This window comes from Rhinolophus sinicus, chromosome 5 (assembly GCF_057876585.1).
Source record: "Rhinolophus sinicus isolate RSI-liver-muscle chromosome 5, RSI-T2T, whole genome shotgun sequence".
NCBI classification, from domain to species: Eukaryota; Metazoa; Chordata; class Mammalia; order Chiroptera; family Rhinolophidae; genus Rhinolophus; species Rhinolophus sinicus.
The window spans coordinates 105,147,193-105,159,090 of NC_142505.1; the positions used below are offsets into that span (position 1 = coordinate 105,147,193).

The 11,898-nt window shown below is 47.1% G+C and overlaps 1 protein-coding gene across 1 annotated transcript; it reads left to right on the top strand.

Moving 5' to 3' along the window:
• The first annotated feature begins 6,485 nt into the window (after nucleotides 1-6,485).
• SMIM23 (small integral membrane protein 23) lies at nucleotides 6,486-10,370 on the top strand. Its single transcript, XM_019740216.3, has 4 exons — nucleotides 6,486-6,575; nucleotides 9,618-9,669; nucleotides 9,852-9,919; nucleotides 10,158-10,370. Exons 1-4 carry the CDS (start codon nucleotides 6,486-6,488, stop codon nucleotides 10,368-10,370), a joined length of 423 nt encoding a protein of 140 aa, XP_019595775.1.
• The last annotated feature ends 1,528 nt before the right edge of the window (nucleotides 10,371-11,898 follow it).

Here is an 11,898-nt window from a genome sequence, read left to right on the forward strand (position 1 = left end):
GCTTTCCTGTATCTGCAGAAGCCCTCTGTCTGCCAAAAGCCCTTCATACAAGACTTCCAGGAACAGCAAAGTCACAGATTTCACACTGACACACACCAGGCTCTCACACAGCAAAGGAGATGGCTGTCCTTGCCGCCCCCGCGAGAGCACGTCCAGGAGTCCCAGGATATCTCCTATTCCCTGCCACGCTCAGCAGCCGGGTCCTTCTCCCTCTATGGCTCCTGAAAGCAAGTGAGCAGACTGTCACGTCTCAGAATTCTATTCCTACACTCATTTTCCATGAAGAGTCTTGGTTTGGGAAGCAAGCGGCCTTCGGAATTCAACAGCCCCACGGGGGTTTCTCCCTCACCCTGCAAGCCGAAGCCCGATTTCACACACGGCACTAATTGAGGGGAGCGCTCTACACTGCAATCTTTTCCAGCCCTGCTCCCGCAGGTGGCGGCTGAAGTCATGTGCAGAAGGACCCAGGTGTCTGAGGAATTCTCAGAGCCCTGTCGTTGATTCATTTGTCTGCAGACATTCTAGACTCTGCGTCTCCGAGACAGCCCACGACAGAGGGCATTACGAGGTGAGCCCGCCTTGTTTCTCCCTCCAGCTCTCCCCACCCCCCCGTTTTTTTTTCCTTCTTGGCCTCGGGGCCCAAAGTATTCTGGACATATTTTTCATTTTTCCAAATATCAATTGCTCTTTTATTCCCTCTTCGAAGCAGTGAGTAATAAGAGTTGTGTCTGGTCCTGAAATTCCGACTGAAATAAATTAGCCCAATGACCAACAGGAGATGCCTAGAACAATAACGGCGGAATATTTGGCATATTACAAAGGAGCCCCTGGATGTCGGAGTACAGTAAGTCTAGAAGCACATTACGGAGACACGTTGCCAAAACGGGTATGCAATGAGCCATCCAGGCAGCAGAACGCCTCATAAATTAATCCCAATTTTTTTCCTTTTTGGTCCACTGTTCACAGTTCTTTTAGCCCTCTGGTTAATGGGGCATGGTGAGGGTATTTTTGGTGTGGCCTGTGCCCCCAGTGACAGCATATGCCAAGGCTCTGTGTAAATGCATACATTTGCCCCTCACTTGTCTGGCATCCCGGGCACCACTTGTTACAGTAACAGGAGCAGGGAGAGAACACAGACCTTGGAGGCAGCAAGCTGTTAAAAAATACTGAGCACCTACTAAGTGCCAAGCATGGTGTTAAGTGGTGGGGACGCCGCAGGGACATGGTCCCGTTCTCACAGTGCTGAGAGCGCAGACGTGCCCCTGTCTATCTGAGCAGGGTCTCCAGCTCAGATGGGAGATGGGATCAGCACACAGTGGTTTGATCTGCACCCCCAAATCCCTCTTTCCCTGGAAGGAATCACCCATTGTGTGAGTGTAGCGATGCCCAGTGGCACAGCCCTGCCTCCCACTGTAGAAGCAAAAGAAGCCCCATTCTCCTCCCTACCTCCTGGCAGCCAGAGGCCAGGCCTGTGACAAGGCTCAGCCTAGTGGTGGCCCCTGCCCAGAGCTTTGAATCCAGGGAGTGTCCCAAAGACACTGCAGTAGGCCAGGAAAAGTCCCCCAAAGATATCCACATTCTAATCCCTGGAACCTGTGAACGTTACTTTATATGGCAGAAAAGGACTCTGCAGATGTCATTGAATTCAGAATTTTGAGACGAGGAAACTGACCTGGATTAATGGGTGGGCACCAATGCAACCCATGTGTCCTTATAAAAAGATTTCATGCACACAGAGGAGAAAACAGTGTGACCGCGGAGGCTGAGATGGAGTGAGGAGACCCAAGCAAGGAGTGCTGGCAGCCAGCAGCCCTTGATTTCAGCCCCGTGACACTGACTTTGGACTTCTGGTCTCCAGAACTCAGAGAAAACCAGTTTCCGTTGTTTTAAACCACCCAGTTTGCGCCAATTTGTTACAGAAGCCCTAGGTCACTAATGCAGACACCAAGAGGGTTTCGAATTCCTTCATGGCGTTGGAATCCAGCCACCCAGAGTCCACATCTGTCCCCTTATGCAGGTCTGGCTTCAGACCGTCTCTGTGAGACGCCCTGGTCTGCAGTTCCAGCACCTGTTTCTCTCCATCTTCAGCCTCTCCATCAATTCCAGAAGTTCCTGTTGGACATCCCTCCAAAATGTGCCTTTTCTGACTTTAGTTAGCCGTAGGGTTTTCTGTTGCTTGCCATCAGAGGTGAGCACCCCCACATGGTGGGCGGCTGTTGTGAGGATTAGAGACAAGCCATATCTGGGCTCAGCAGACATACAATAAATCAGAGTTCACGAACCAATGGCCTGCATTTCGCCCGCACGGTGTATTTTTTCTAACATTGAATTTCTTGCCAACATTTACACAACTTACAGTCAGGAGATTGCACAAAAAGATGAAATTTCTAGATTCTCTTGAAAATATCAGAAGATCTGGCAACGTGGACCCCACGTTTTCATGGCAACAAATGGCTGGCACTTATAAGCATGCATGATTTGCCATAGTCCCCACCAGGCCCCTTCATTGTACACCCAGCTTACTCCTCTCATTTTATAATTGTTCAGTGCCTCTCTGCATCTGAGTTTGCAATCTTTGTTACAAATACAAGTTTTTCTTCCAACATACTCAAGGCAGGGCGCTGGTGGGAGGTTGGGGCACAATCGGCCCAGCATGGACCCTCCCCCAGCCCACGCTCACACCAGCTTCTGAATATGCCCCATGAGGGTCAGGCAGGGCCGCTCTTCCATGCCCTGAGGCCAAACTCCCAGAAAATGGTCATCAGAGCTAACCCCAGAAGTTCCCCCACTCACCCCTGCTCCTCAGAGCAGTTTCCTGGAAGAGTCCATTGGGTTTCCCAAAAAATGTTTCTGGTTGTCTTCTCTTTCCATGACTGCAAGTCATTACTTTCGATGCCCATCATTAGTTTAATGGGCAGTCCTCGTGTTACTATCTGCAGTTGACATTTAAAACGTCTCCTTGAGGTAAAGCCCATGCGGCCGGTAGCACTACAAGACCATGGAGATGATGCAAATGGCCATTTGAAGAGACCCAAGGTGGGAGCAAGAGACTTGAGATCTAGTCCCTCTTCTCCCACTGGCTTGGGCAGGTGCCTTTCTTTTTCTGGCCTTGAGTTTTCCCATGGAAAAGGCAGTATCTCATGGCAATCAAGAGCCTGGTAGCTGGGATCAGATCCGTGGAGTTCAGATCTCAGCCCTGTCTCTCACTAGCTGTGTGACCTTAGGGAAGTGACTTAACCACTGTGAGTGAGCCTCCATCTCCCCATCTGTAAAATGGGATAATAATATTATTTACCACCTAAAGTTGTAATAATACAGTGAGCCAATGCATGTAAAGCACTTTGCCTACTTCTGGGCACTCAGTCATTTCTTGAAATATCTTAGCTGTGGATGATAATACAGACATGCAGGAGAAGGGGGACGGAAAAGGAGTAGAGATTGTAGGAAAGCCCCAGGTGCCAAACTAGGGTAGTCATGGAGTTGGACAGGGAAGAGGGAATATAGCTACTTCTGATATTTCAAAAAGTTTAATGGAAATCTCACATCTACTTACCCATGATAAAGCCACAAAAGGTAACAAAATGGCAGCTTTCTTTGCTCTTGGATGAAATGACATTAACAAAGTGGGGCAAACTGAAAGACTTTGGAGTTAAATGGACCTGCACTCAGACCCCTGGCAGGGTGTGTGACCTTGAATAAGGAGAATAACATCCAGGCAGAGACTGATGGCATTGGCAATGACCTTTCAGGGCCGTTACGAGGGTGAAATAAGATGATGTATGGAAAGCATTTAGCACAAGGTCTGGCAGAGTACACGACAGACACCATGGCTAATAACCTTCTTTAGGCCTTAGCTTCTTCACTGAGAATGAAAATCAACCTGCTTTACTCATTCAACAAACAGTTACTGAGCCAAGGACTGTGAATACAAAAATGTGCTCACCAGAGTTCACGGCCTCTCAGAACCCACGGTTTGAAGTTGCTTATTATTCATCCACTAAGTAAGGATTTTTACTGAACATTTAGAATGTAACAGGCTGCCTAATGGGCATTAGAGATATGGACAGTAAAACAAATTCAATCCCCAACTACCTACAGAATTATAGCCGAGAGAAGATTGAATGAAATAAATTAGTGAAATGCCTAGCCTAGTAGGTGTTCAATAAATAAAAGTTATCTGGGTGCAAATCAGAAGCTGTGTATGAGTAACTGAGAAAATTAACTCCTAAAAATGTGGAAAATTGATTTCTTAACACACAAAATACATTTGGTAGATGGGGGCTTTTAAGCTATGAGGGAAGTCCAAAGGAAATGAAATATTGAAGTATACATTTAATCAAACATGCAGGATCTGTACGCTGAAAGTTACAAAATGCTGCTAAAAGAAAACAACGAAGACCTGAATCAATGGAGAAGCATGGAGTGGAAGACACACATAGTAAAGATGTCAATTCTCCCCAAAGTGATCTCTAGGTTTCATGCGATTCCTATCAAACTCCTAGCCAGTGTTTTGTAGGCACAGACATCTTATTCTAAAGTTTAGAAAGGAAAATGGAAAGGATTTGGCCCCAGAAGTACTGAAACCGCCTTGGCAAAGAACCAAGTGGGAGCAACCACCCCACGCAATATCAAGGCTGACTGTCCAGCTACAGTAATCAAGAAGTGTGCGGGGATAAATATGCAGATTCATGAAAGAGACCAGAGTGCTCAGAAATAGACCCACACCAATGTGCTCAATTTGACCAAGGCGCAAAAACAATTCAAAGGAGGAAGGACAGCGTGTTCAACAAATGCTACTGGAACCCCTGGCCATCCACAGGCAAAAAAGAAATATGACCCTGATCCAAACCTCACACCTTACACAAAAAGTAACTCTAAACAGAGCATGAACTGGATAAAGCATACAACTATAAAACTTTTTAAAAATAGGGGAAAAATCTGTTTCTAGGGCTAGGCAGAGTTCTTAGACATGACACACACACACCCCACAATTTGTAAAAGAAAAAGTAGTAACTTGGATCCCATCAAAATTCAACACTTTTTCTTTGCAGAAGTCCATATGAAGAGAATGAAGAGACAAGCTACAGACTAAGAGGAAATATTTACAAACCATATATTCCAAAAAGGGTATGTAAAATCCCCCAAACTCAACTATAAAAAAAATCCAATTAGAAAATGGGCAGAAGACATAAACAGACAGTTCACTGAAGAGAAGATGCAGATGGCAAAAGGCACACGAAAATACACCCAACGTCATTAGCTACCAGGGAAATACAAATTAAAACCACAGTGAGATATCACTATACACCTACCAAAATGTCTAAAATAAAAACTAATGAAAACACCAAATGCTGTTGAAGATGAGAAGAAACCAAATCACTCATATATTGCTGATGGGAATGTAAAATGGTACAGCCATTCTGGAAAACAGTTTGACAGTTTCTTACAAAACTACCTTATCATGCAATTACCATATAATGCCCTCTTAGGCATCCCAGAAAAATGAAAACTTGGGTTCGCACAAAATCTGTATAAGAATGCCCATATCCGCATTCATCTGTTAGAGCCCCAAACTGGAAACAGCCAAATGTCCTTCAGTGAGTGAATGGTTAAACTGTGGTACATATATGCCACGGAGTACTACACAGCAATGAAGAGGAACGGATTACTAATGCATTGCAACAATCTGGAAGGATCTCCGGGGAACTCTGCTCAGTACAAAAAAGCCAATTTCCAAAGGTCAGACACTATTTGATCCCATTGAAATGAGACTTTAGAAAAGATAAAATTTTAGAAATGGAGAACAGATAAGTGGTTGCCATGGGTTAGGCACCGTGGGGGAGGGGGATGGAGGAAGGTGGCCAGCATCAAGGGAAAACAAAGACCCTCGGGCATTGGAATTCTTCTGTTTCTTGACTGTAGTGGTAGATACACAGGCCTACCTATGTGACAAAAATGATTTAGAATTAAATATAACAAATGAGTACAATGGGAGATCTGAATAAGATGGATACATTGCATCAATGGGAATACCCTGGTAGTGGTGCTACCACGGGGGCAAGTGAGTAAAGGGACACAGGATCTCCTGTATTTCTTCTTACTACTGATGTGAATCTACGATTATAGCAATACAAATTTCAATTGAAGATGGCTTTTATTGTTTTGTATTTTAAAACTCACCTTTTATTCAAAACTTGAAAATACGGAAGGATCGGAAAAATCATCATCCTGAAATATACTCGTTCTAATGCATTTCTCTCCGGTGTTTGTTTTACATTTACATGAAAATAAAAAGTGAGAGACAGGGTTAAAACTCAGGGTGGTGACAAGGTGGAGGCCTAGCTGTCCCCCACCTTTTGTGACATCAGAACTCAATGCTTGAGGGATGCCTGGTGACCACAGGACGGTGTGTGTGTGGGGGGGTGCCCACCTGTCTTTCAGTTGGGGGGGTACCTTGCTCCACCCAGGCAGCCTGACCGAAGGCCATGGTGATCCACCAGGTGGGCAGCAGGGGGCGAGGGGCAGCCAAGCTCCCTGAACGGAGAAGGGGCAGCCACTGTGAGGATAAGAAGCAGGTGAGGCCAGAGCAGGTGCAGGTGCCTTCCTCCCACCTGGGCTCCCTTTGCCACCCCTGCCTCCCTGGAAGGTCCTCAAAGGCAGGAACAGGCCTTCAGCCTGACTCTCCCTGGAACCTGACCTGGAGGAACACGGCATGGGAGGGAGGTGCTCCTTCCTGAAGCCATTACTGTCACTCTCATTTCACCCCCAGCCCTGCCAGCAGAGGTGTGGGGGTCTGTGTAGTTTCCTGCTGTAGCCCTAGTGCCTAGAATGGTGCTTGGTGCATAATAAGTAGTGAATGAATGAATGAATGAATGAATGAATGAATGAATGAACACAAATAAATTGGCTCATACACCCAAATTGGAGAGCTCTCGGAGCATCTGTCTGAGGGCTGAAATTCAAACCTTACCTGGGGTTTTCGTCAGAATAGACAACACTAACACCTACTGTGCACGGCCTGGTGCTTCCACCCCAGAGTCGCTTTCATGACTTTTTATCACATTGCCGAGAGGCAGCTGTTACCGACCTCATTCACAGATGGGTAAACGGAGGCTCAAAAAGACGAAAAGCCCACACAGCCAGGACCTGCTGTGATTTGAAACCACGCCCATCTGGTTCCGGAACTCTCAGCAAGGTCACCCTGCACTCCACTGCCTCCCAGGTGGAGACGTGAGACAGGAATGGAAAAGGAGGCTGGGAAAGTCAGCTGGGCCTCGCATTCTGTGGGAGGGATGGGATTTTATTCCGAGTTTAAGAAGAAGCCATTGAAGGGTTTTAAGCAGAGCGATGGATGACTGATCTATATATGTTTTCAAAAGATCTGTTCACATGAGCCAACACCTCCTTTATGCTGAACCTCACAGCAAGATGAGGGCCTGACGGGCTCCCATCAGCCTGCAGCTTTTCCTAAAAAGTGTCCCCTGAATACCAAACCCTAGGAATGCTCCTTTTAGAAAAATCATAAAAAGAATTCTGTGATTTGGGGCACACGGATATCCCCGTCCCCTCCTGGAGATTTACACGGCTTGATCACAGACTGAAGGCTCTGAGAAGTCCTGCAGCAAAAGGAAATTCATTTAACTTTCCTTAGCACGGCCTCGCCCAAATCCATTCAACCACAGAGTCCCACTCTTCCTTTTTGAAAGATCTTGCAGTGTATTTCGAAATCCATTTTGCACATAAAGAAACTCAAGCTAGAGAGCAGAAATTATTTGGCTCAGGCCCCAAGACAGAGCAAGGAGAAAGTCTAAAACTTAAACTGGTACTGTTCCCCGCTTTGCCTCCACAGAGCACAAAATAGAAACCTAACCGCGAGCATGCTGGTGAAAAAATATCAACCTGTAAAGCACATTGCCAGAGGAGTGGTTAAAGAAGTAAAAGAACATTCAGACCACAGAATACTGATCGGCCATTATAAAGAATTAGACGGCTCTATGTGTCTTACATGAAACGATTCCCAGGGAATATAGCTATGAAACAGCACCCTGATCTTAAATGTACGGTGCAATGAATTTCACATTGGGTGTACACACCCGGGCATTCACCACCCAGGTCAAGCTCCAGAACATTGTGGTGCCCCAGATGGCTCCTTCAGCCCCCCTCCCAGCCGGTGCTCCACCCATGACCATGATTCTGATTTCTATCATCATATATGAGTTGTGTATGTTCTCGAATTTCATGGGAATGAAATCAAACAGTGTGCACCTTTGTGTCTGGCTTCTTTCACTCATCAGTGTGTCTGAAAGTCTCCGCCACGTTGCGGCAATGTAATTTATTTTTGTTTTTGAAGTTAACAATAAGAATAGAGCTGCCAGTATATATAAAGAAAACTATCTGGGGAGAGGAAAATTATGCCAATCTTTTATCTTCTTTGTTGTGGTAGCAGGTCCAAATCTTGGGTACATAAGAAATATATGATTTCAAGTCAAATTAAATCTGGCTCTGTCTACATCTGGTGAGTTTGGGGAAAATTCAATGTCAGTCAATATTGTATCTGCCTTAATCTTCTGCCCATTTTTGCCTGCCCCTGACACCGTCATTGACTCAATTCAGACGGGCTGTGGACAGCAGGCGTGCCTGAATTCCCTGTGCCAAGGTCTGCCCAGGTACCATGTGGCCACCAGGAGCCAGGCCCCTCCCAGGCTCAGAACCCCCCCTCTCTTCTCCCACCTCTCTAAAAGGCACTCACCTTTATCCCCTCCAGATCCTGACCTGGCTTCAGGCAGCCCCGTGGCTCCCTCCTGCATCAAAACCCCATGAGGCTGGGGGTGCAGTGTACAGCATGGCAACTGGAGTTAATACTTCCATGTTGTGCTAAGAGAATAGAAACAACCTAAAAGTCCAGCGACAGGTGAAGTGATGAATTGTGCTATAGTCATACACTATAGTATTACTCTTCAATAACACTGAACACAAAAACTGGAGACATCTCAGAAGCATTATGTTGAGCAAAAGTATCTAATCACAAAAGAGTATATACTAGGTAGGCCAACACATGTGAAGTTCAGAACAGGCAAAACTGTTCCAGAGTGACAGAAAGCAGATTAGTGGCTCCCTCTGGCAGGGTTGAGGTCAGGAGGGAGCTGACTGCAAAAGGGCGTGGGGAACTTTCTAGGATGATGGACATGTTCTGTCTCCATTAGAGTGGTTGTCCATAGGTACAGACATTGTCAAAACTCATCAAACTGCACCTTGGAAATGTGTGCATTTTATTTGTATAAAATATGCCATGATAAAGTCGATTCCTTCTAAAGATCCTTTAAAACAAACCCCCCAAAATGTAAAAGTGTGGCAAGAAATGAGAATTGAGGTGGGCCTTCATTCCCAGGAGGGCTAAAGAGGGAAAACACCAGTGAAATGTCAGTAAGTTGCCATGTTACCTTTGGGGGCGTTTGGGGGTCTTGCAGTAAGCATATGTGACTTAGAGAACTAGACGAAAGTTAAGCTCTAAAATTGTTCTGGTTGCTGCCCCGTGCCCACCCCTGTGAGGGACGGAAGCAGGACGCTCGTCTGCCCTCCAGCAATTCTCCTCCCCCCCTTCCTCCTCTTGCCCCCAGACGCTGTTGGTGTTGCTGGTCTTGGTGCTGTATGTGGGCACAGGGATATCCGGTGAGCATTCTGGGAGCTGAGAAGTGGGAGTCAGGAGGGGTACTCTGAAGAGGGCTGCATGCCAAGGGGGCCTCCGTAGCTTGCCTCAAGTGCTGCCCTTCATCCCACTGGGGTGACCAACCATGTTTGTTTAATTACTGTTCATTGGCACTTACTAAAAGGTGTGTTTGTGCCTGTTTCAGGAAGAAGTTGGGAGGTGTCAGAAAGGATCAGAGAATGTAACTACCCCCAGAAGCCTGTGGCTTCCCAGGTAAGATATTCAGGAAGATGCTGAGGGGATGTCAAGCTTGGCTGAGGAAAGCTGGGAAGGTCACTGGTGAGCTGGGTCTTGAAGGATAAGTAGGAGCTGGCCAGGTGGAGAAGGTGGGGAAAGGTGTTCCAAGTAGAAGGGATAGCATGTGCGAAGGCCCAGGGAACTTTCTGAAACCAGTGGCAAAGGGGTTCTATGTGAAAAAGCTCAAAACGCAAGTTTGGTGCCTGCCTTTCAGGGGTTTGAATATCAGACTAAGGAGCCCTCAGAGGAGCCGATAAAGGTCCTCAGGACCTGGCTGAAGGAGAACTTGCATGTTTTCTTGGAGAAGCTGGAGAAGGAGGTGCGTGAGCTGGAGCAGCTGGTGCAGGACCTGGAGGAATGGCTGGACATCCTTCTGGGAGAGGGGCACGCCGAGGAAACCTGCTCCACCTTCAAACATCACCTATGAGGGGCCAGGGCTGGGACTGGGGGAGGAGGCCGAGGGGAAAGGGGAAAGGCTTGCCAGGGGCTCCTCTAAGTAGGGCTAAGCTGTGACACTTGAAGTTCAAGGCAGGCAAGAAAATAAAGAGCTGGGACACTAAGAAGGCTGTTGGTGTCCCTGCTGGTTCATGAACACGCAAAGCATCCGGAGGACCCCAGGGTTCTGTTGAGATAGGCTCACTTGTACCAGGACTCTGCCTTCGGGGATCAAACGGGTTTCAGAGCCAGCCGCGGGCTCAGGAGCCTTCTCTCCCACTTCCCTGAGATGTGCAAAATTCCTCAACATGTCAGACAAATTGTCTCACTAGTAAGAATCAGGAAAACAAACTTTGCTTCACAGGGTTACAGTGAGGATTGAACATGTAAATGTAGAATGTGTCTGGAATATACTAGGTACCTGACAGTGTATATATGTTTATATTCCATTTATATATTATATTTCATATACTTATATATTTTATTATATACAAAATATACTTATAAATATTTTTATAAAATGTATATAAAAATTGGGGGATACATGAAAAAAGAGTAATTGAAACCTAGATCCTTGAGGAATGGAACCACCCCTGTGGATATTAGTAGAGCCTACAGCCAAGGAGTTGGTGCCCTGAAAACTCTCAGACGCCACCCTATGCCCCCACGCGGGGCTGAATAGGGACAGTCCACGCTGATGTAGACCCCCGACCCATTGACCGTTGTTACTTTTGTTTCCGTGCTTTCTGAGCCCATAAAGCACAGAAAGCCACTCAGGTAGCTCAGGCAATGAGGGCTTATTGTGGTGAAGCAAAGGAGCCAGAATCTCATGGAAATCGGGAGCATACCTTGACCTGGGATGGTGGAGACCGGACCGGGAAGGTTTGTGAGAATCCAAGGCACCCATCAGCCTGCTCCAGGAGCCCTTCTTGCATGATCCCAGGAGCTGCCTCTGGCGCTCAGCCTTTCCCTTGACTTGGCCTCTCTCTGGTCTCTGCTTCCCTTTCCGTGTCTGCCCACCTCTTCCTGCTTCCAGTGGCTTCCTTGTCCTCCGCTCCATGTAGCCCTTCTTCTGCTTCTGAGTCCTCCTAACTCCAGGACCGCAGCCTCTCCTTTCCAAAGGCCTTCCAACTCCTACTGGCCATGTGACTCCGTCTGCATTTCCCAGTCAAACTGTGGAGAGTGGGTGGGATGTGATCATCCCATCTCCTCGGCTGGCGCTTCCTGTGCCAGCCAGGCTCTGTGCTGGCCAGTCTTAGGATTGGGTGACCTTGTGGTGGCCACTCCTGATCTAATCAGCTGTGGCAGGAGGGAGAGGGGAGGACCAAGGGCACAGAACAGAGCTACCACGTACAAGTAACAGCCTGGGCCACTTCCTGACAAGGGACTCTCGGCCTTGCTGATGACCTCATTTACATTTCCCAAGGTGGCCAAGGATGTGGAAAGTGGCTGAGAGAGTGAGGGCAACTCTTGTACCTCGGAGCCCCAAAAGTCAATCCCGCAGAAGCAGAATTGTATGA